General features: G+C 45.4%; 1 protein-coding gene across 1 annotated transcript in view; it reads left to right on the top strand.

Annotated features, from left to right (window-relative positions):
* The first annotated feature begins 6,970 nt into the window (after positions 1-6,970).
* LOC131886587 (retinal-specific phospholipid-transporting ATPase ABCA4-like) overlaps positions 6,971-7,126 on the top strand; it is a 7,431-nt gene continuing 7,275 nt past the window's right edge. Inside the window, 1 exon segment of the mRNA XM_059234962.1 lies at positions 6,971-7,033. Coding sequence (XP_059090945.1) covers positions 6,971-7,033 — 63 coding nt within the window.

Genomic DNA, 7,126 nt, shown 5'->3' with positions numbered 1-7,126 from the left:
GTATGCAGATTTAACACAAAAGGTGTGTGAACAACTAAGGTAGGGTATGATTGTGTTTTCTTGGTTGCAGGGAAAAAATAAGGCAGAACCCATGCATTTAAAAATGTCCCAAGCCTCATCAGTAGGACTCAAAAAAATAATTTCTGATTTTGGTCCACTTAGTTTGTCTTTTGGGTTATGAAAGTCAGCAAGATAAGTTCAAAAAGTATTCGAAAGAAGTTGTAAAAAGGTGAAAAAAGTTGTGATTTGCTTGGTTCTTCATATATTCTGGTGGTTTCCGAGGCAAAAAGTACTTGATTGTTGTTTTACACGAACTTCTTGCTCATCTGGGATAACAGATAATGTCTTGTCCTGAAGTCAACGAAAACCTGAATTGTAAATTAAACTCATATCTAAGTGAAGTTCATAATTTGAAGCATATTAAAACCATGGTCCAGGGCAAACTAAATGAATGGTTTGCAAAGTCAGTACTTTCAGTGGGTGAGAATTTAAGGCAATTGTGTATAGATAACTTACGGTTCGTAAAACGTACACCTTTTCATGAAATATGTATAGTCAAAGTGGTGTGTGTTTAGGACCAAAGCACTGTCATGAGAAAGCCAAACCATGATAAGTAAAGACTCACACTCATATCCAATCAAGTTGTGCCAGGTATGGAATTAAGCGTAGCCACATGTACATGTGCATGCTCCTACCGTGTTTGGATATTGGGATCATTGGTCGTCGAGGAGGGTTCGACGACACCTCGACCAACCAAGCAAATCACCCTCTTGGACACTTTGACCCAATACAAAAAGAAAACTAAGTATAGCACATTTGCTTAGAAATCATAAAAGTTTGTGAAATTTAGGATAAAAAAGAGAGGATTCAGAAGAGATTGGGTCGAGTTGTCTGGTTGGACAAGTAAGCATTCTTCCTTGAGAGGTTGTCGACCTTATTACCACTTTATTCTTGGGTTTAATTGAGGACGACATTCCGAGATGAATCTTTTCCGCCAGTGATTTAGGGCGGTTTTTAGATGTTTGAAACGGTCCAATGGCCAGTTAAAAAAGCCAATTACATGTAATTTTGCAGGCGAATAAGAATTGAAAGTAGGTCCAGTAACACTCAAACTTGCAGAGCAACTAACAGTGCCAATAGTGCAACGTTTTGATGGGCATCAATAAAGCTACTTCATATTATCATGATGCCTTACTTAGGGATGTTTTTTTCATACCAAAGTAGGAAAATGTTTTCACTTTTTTCCCCAATTTCTTCATTTTTGTTCGTTTTTTATCATACTAAATTGACATTTTGTGGCTCAAATCATGACTTTCAAATCCGCTCTCTAGTTATAAATAACATTTTACAATCATGGCTAATGTTGTCCATGATGGGGATCTGAGGTTTAGAATTGGCTTTGGCACACATGAAAAAATATTTCCTTGCCTTTTTTTGAGCATGTATGAGAAATGAAATTATATTTATATTTTTTTGCTTTCCTGCCATTCATGCTGTGTGTGGTCGCTGAGGTCGCTGAGGTCGCGTTTCATCTTGAAATTTGAATATTTTACAAAGAGGAGGGTTATTGGATGTTTTGTGAGTGAAACTATTGACATTCTGGTCTCCGTAGGAAGTAGGTCCAAACCTTCGTGGCGGGTTTGAGCTTTCAATGGCACAAATGGATTGAGCAATGGAGGGAGTAAGTATACTTTGCCATTTGGTGAATTGCAAAGGTTGTGCGTTTCTCGTTACTATTCTAACGAGTAGAATCTGATAATACTGAGGCACATTTAAGCAGCCAAAATTCCATGAATTAAAAGCCCAACAAGAAAGATCCGTTTTTTCATCTTGAATTGTTGGGAATCATCACATGCCCAGTAGTACTAAGAGAGTCCACAAAAATATCATCGAAAATGTCTAGTCAATTATCCAAACTGAGCAAAATCATATTAGAACTTAGGGTTATTCGATTACTCTAGTTTATGGAATTAATGGCTTATTCGTCGCTTTGATTATAGGTATTTTTCCTTATTCTGAGATCTTTTTTTTCCTAGCTGATCATTGGTTTCACCTTGACCCTGACTGTTTCTCGATACCAAGCCAGTCATCATCTAATAGGTAACTTTGTCATGTAGTGTCCTTGTTCCCTATCTGAATGGTCCTGTTGCTTCCCTGAGAAGGGTCAGACAAGCGAATCGAACTTAGGGGGGACTGGAATATCCCCTTGGACCCTGGACTTCGTCACCTCATTATATGTAGAGCCATGCTATTAATCTCCATCTTTGGTAGAACTCATGGATCATACTTCACATGGTAATATTCTGGGTCAACCTACAGTTCTGGGTAGACTGATGCATGGCCAACGGTACCCCGTACACATTTGACTCCGCCAAATGTACCCGAATAGTTAACGGAAAAATTAGAAACCATTGAATTCACCCCCCGACCAGAAATTGAAAAACTCTTAGTCACGCTTTCCCAGCCAGGCAGATTCATTCGCCATAGACATTCAAAATTATAGGGAGGAACATTGCAAGTTTTAGGTTCTTGGTAGAATATTTCTAGTCAGCCCGGTTTTTTAAAACTCTTTTTCAAGTTTTCAGCTGTCCAAGTTTAGTTTGAGCTGAATGAGTGATACAACATGGACGAATAAAGAAATCAGACTTGCGCGAATCAAGATTAGGAGTGAGATGAGTTCGTATAAAGTTCTAAAATATGTTTAATGTCAGTGGTAGTGTTTTAACCTCTACAGAGAGGAAAAGAGCCAACTATAGGGCTAGTCAAGTAAACGTCTTGATGGACAACTGACGTTATTCCAAGGAGTAAAATCAAAGCCAAACAGCACTGTGCATGCATTGGATTTTAATTTTTTTTTCATTTTACATGCTTGTCTAGACAATTAGCATTAAGGCATTGAGCCATTTTGATAGTGCGTTCACTGGTTAACAACAAACATGCTCATTTAGTAGGGTTTTGTAACACAACTTGCTCAGAATCACTCGATTATTGAAAATTCAATGGGCAAATGGTGGCAGTTGACTGTGATGTTCGTCTTAGTCCAAAATCAGGGTGCCGGACCACATTTTTCCTTGATTTTCTTTTACTTGACATCCCCTATTGCACGATTCTTGAATTCCAATGTCAATCATTTTGAACTATATACAATTCAATAGGTGACAACCGGAGCATAATGGCGGGTAATGATCAGCAGTAGCCTCTTTGACAGGATGGCGGGTAAAGCCGATTCAAAGGATGGCCTGCATCATCGTTTGTGCCCGTTTCTTATTGAGATCAAAGCCTACCGGGGTATCCGACGACCATTGGAAAGATCTTTAATTAGATTGCGACCTCCATGTCTAATGGAGCAAGTCTGCTGCTCTGCTGTTCCGCTGAACGGAGATAGCTGCATGGTGTTGGGACATTTCGTGATGGATTTTCCTCTGCCCTTTGAGCCTGGATTGAGCCCAGGCTCCGAGTCGGGATTTTAGCCCGTGTATTTATTGGCCAGAAAGGCACGATCCTGGGAGGCTTGATGGTTCATGGCGGCGGTGGAATGGATGGATGGATGGAGCACTAGACAGGGAGAGATGTCTAGAACAGCTAGTTACTCACTCGCCCTACTGGATGGAGGGCTTGAGTGGCCTGCCACCCTTGGTTGGCACGCTCAGTCAGAGGGAAGAAGAAGTGCTCGATCAAGAGTGGAATTCAGATATCAGGAGTCACTCACTAGTCAGCCAATCCGGCTTTTCAAAACAAAACAAGTGTCTTCAAACACAGACAGGATCCATTCGATCGCATCCGATCCATCCACGGAAAGAGTACAAGAAAGAGAAAAAAGAGGGTCTGTCATTTCAATTCGAGGGCTACTTCAAAGCAATAAACAAGGAAAACACAAACCAACATGGACGGGGCAGAGAAGTCTGCTATGAGCACGCCCGACGAGGGGGACACTCACGAAGCGCCTCTCGCCCCGACCCATCCCATTCAGTCGTCCATGAGCCCGCTCCCCCCCTCGCTGCCTGGACTTGGGTTGGCCAATGGCGCACCTCCCCCCACTCCGTCCACTCCGTCCACCCCTCATCAACATCATCATCATCCGAGATTTGGTGCTCACGGGACCGTGTTCATGCCCAGAATGGCTTACCACCCTCTGGACGAGCCTCAACCCACGGGCTCAGTCCCCTGGGAGCCTTTGAGTGTGCCTAGGAACTTGAACTTAACCCCACCCCACCCCCCACACCCTGTGGGGTCACCTCCTCCCTCCGCGCCGCCCACCCCTGCTTCCAGTATCGATGCCGGGTCAAGGCCGCCGCCCATGTCAGAAGAGCGTTACGCCCCCAAAGTGGAACTGAACGTGTCCACCAGTGAAGCGACTTTTGAGCTGAAAACCGAACCTCTGGGCTTGGAAGCCCTCCCCCTGGCCATGGTTCATGAGGCTTTGAGAGAGGCCATGGCCGCCCTTCAAGTCACTTACGTGAGGGTGGGCGACTGGATGATCGTTCTCCGTCAAGAGTCGGATGTGTGTCTCGAGGAGTTTGAGCCTCATTGGGCTGTCACCTTCATCTTTCACCTCATCTCCGGCGAGTATCGCCAAAGGATATTCGACCGCTCAGTGACCAAAGGTCGCGTGAGCTCTTCGGATGAACTCAAAGCGGCCTTGTGGTCGAGTTTCTTGCATGTTCGGCCTTGTCGAGGGCTATCACTCCCCAAAATGGAATCTCACGGTGGCCAGAGTCTCGTCCCCATTGGCGCCGAGCGACTCAAGTTCCCCTACGAGAGGGCCATGTCTTCCCATTGCATGATTTTTTACAAGACCCAGGATCAGAGTGGGGACAAATTTGGCCAATGTGAGTCTTGCCGAGCATTCGAGAAAAGCGGCGCTCTCCTCCCGAACATGATCACCGTTCCGGACGATATCCGAGAAGAAGACGACACACCTTTGGCCCACAGGCCCAGGCGTGGCAGGAAGCCGGGGTCGAGGAGTAAAAAGCTTCAACCGCATGCCCCAAGCCAAAAGACGCCTCGTAACGATTTTCGAGTCCCTCTGAAAGACCCGACCTTTCAACCCTTGGAGGAGACCACGGCCAGAGATGATGATGATGACGACGAAGATAGCGATTACGTCCCTAAATATAGTGGCCGTCAACGTCGTCGCCCAATCGAGAATGATGACGGCGAGAATGAGCCTGATGGGGGAGACGACGAGGATGACGCAGACGACGACGATCAAGATGAAGAGGATGAGGAAGATGTTGAAATAAAGGAAGAAGTGTCCGATGACGCACATGACACGGGTTCAAAATCTGTCAAAAGGACACGGCGGAAAAAGCTATCCAGACGGGATTCGTTGGATGACTCCGACTGTTTAGCCATGAGTGGCCAAGGAGGCGGTGGCTTGGCTTGCACTCATTGCGACAAATTGTTTCGCGACAAGACCTCCCTGAAGCGTCACCTCCGGTTTGTGAACCGCATGCACGTCTACAAATGCCATGACTGTGATTATGAATGTAAAACATTGGCCTTGTTGCTCGAGCATATCAGCACGGACCATAAAGACAAGATGCACGAGTTCAGTGTCTTCTTCCAAGAAGATGACGTGGCCAAAAGCATGAAAGAGCCCAAAAAGTGCGGCATTTGTGACATGATCTTCAACGGACACAACCTACTACACCGTCACCGCAACCAGAGCCATTTCCTCGGGGATTACCGGTGCGATCAGTGCCAAGAGCCTCAACTAACTCAATACGATCTCCAGCTCCATCTGAGCAAGGAGCACCTTCAAACACTGGAGAAGATCATTCCGGACACCCATGGGCTGGAAAGGCAGGATTTGGAGGATGGCCGGATCAAGTTCAAGCGGATCAGCTTCACGTGTGAGGTGTGCCAACAGCCGTTTCCCTTTGATTCGTCTTGTGATAACCACAAACGGAAAGAGCATCTCTGGGGAACGTTTGCTTGCTCGCCGTGCGCCTTGGAATGCCACTTCGCCAAGGACATAATCGGCCATGTCCGGAATTTCCACCCGGACAATCCGGAAGTGCAGTGTCCTATTTGTCAGAGCGACTCGCATTATGACCAGTTTCTCCAGCACTACGAATCCTGCGTGGACGCCTCGTTCAAGGCCAAATCCAAATTGGCCAGTACACGCTCCAAGATGCATTACCAGAAGAACAAGGAGAAGATGAAACGCCCCTCCACGCCCTCGTTCTACCAATGCGACGAGTGCGGCAAGTCGTTCAAGTCCAAAGTGATCTTCAAAGGCCACCTGCACTCGCACCGAGGGACGGAAAAGTACAAATGTGACGAGTGCGACTATACCACGCATTTCAAGGCCGTGATGACCGACCATCGAAAGATGCATTTACGGGCCAAAGGCTTCACCAAAGGCAGCTCCGAGCTGGTTCTCTATCAAACCTGTCATATTTGCGGCAAGCAGTTCGCTCAAATGCAAGGTCTCAAGAAGCATATCGAGGGCTTTCACGAAGGCATCAAACGTGAGCGGCCTTGCGAGGAATGCGGGAAAATCTTCAACTCCTCAGGGGCTTATTACCACCACAAGCGGAAAGTCCACGGATTCGTCTCAAACCGGACGCGATGTGGAAAGCAAAAGTTCTAACTAATAACAACAACTATTATACACTTTGTCTTTACGTGTTATGTTGTCAAATGAAATGGAAATAAGCGCTAACAGAGCCTGTCTTCATTGGATGAAAACCATGTTTTGGAATATTTTATTTGCTTTCATGATTTAGCAAAGTTTCCACGAAAACACTCGCACCTTCGAGACGAGGAGATTTGTTATTGGAAAATCGCATTTAATCATGAAGCCTTCTTTTCCAATGACAATTGCAAATCGTGTTTACAATGTTGGCCTCTCAGGAATGCCTTCCTTCCGATCATAGGTGATTTTGTATTGTTTTGTAAGTATTTGACATTCTTTTACTGTTTTACTTTCTTTACAGATACAGCGATGGAAACGAAGCAGATAATGTTGCTTCAGCTTCAAGTGCAACGGGACATGTGCTTGGAGACTCCGGGCTTGGCCACGGAGGTTGATTTATTTGTGATCACTTTGAGCGACATCTGCGTCTCAGCTGGAGGCTACATCTTCTTTTCCAAAGGATTCCTTCTCTCCTTTTACGGG

This window comes from Tigriopus californicus, chromosome 9 (genome assembly GCF_007210705.1).
Source record: "Tigriopus californicus strain San Diego chromosome 9, Tcal_SD_v2.1, whole genome shotgun sequence".
In the NCBI taxonomy this organism is placed as follows: Eukaryota; Metazoa; Arthropoda; class Copepoda; order Harpacticoida; family Harpacticidae; genus Tigriopus; species Tigriopus californicus.
The sequence above is the reverse complement of the archived record's forward strand: the minus strand, read 5'-3'. Positions and strand labels throughout refer to the sequence as shown.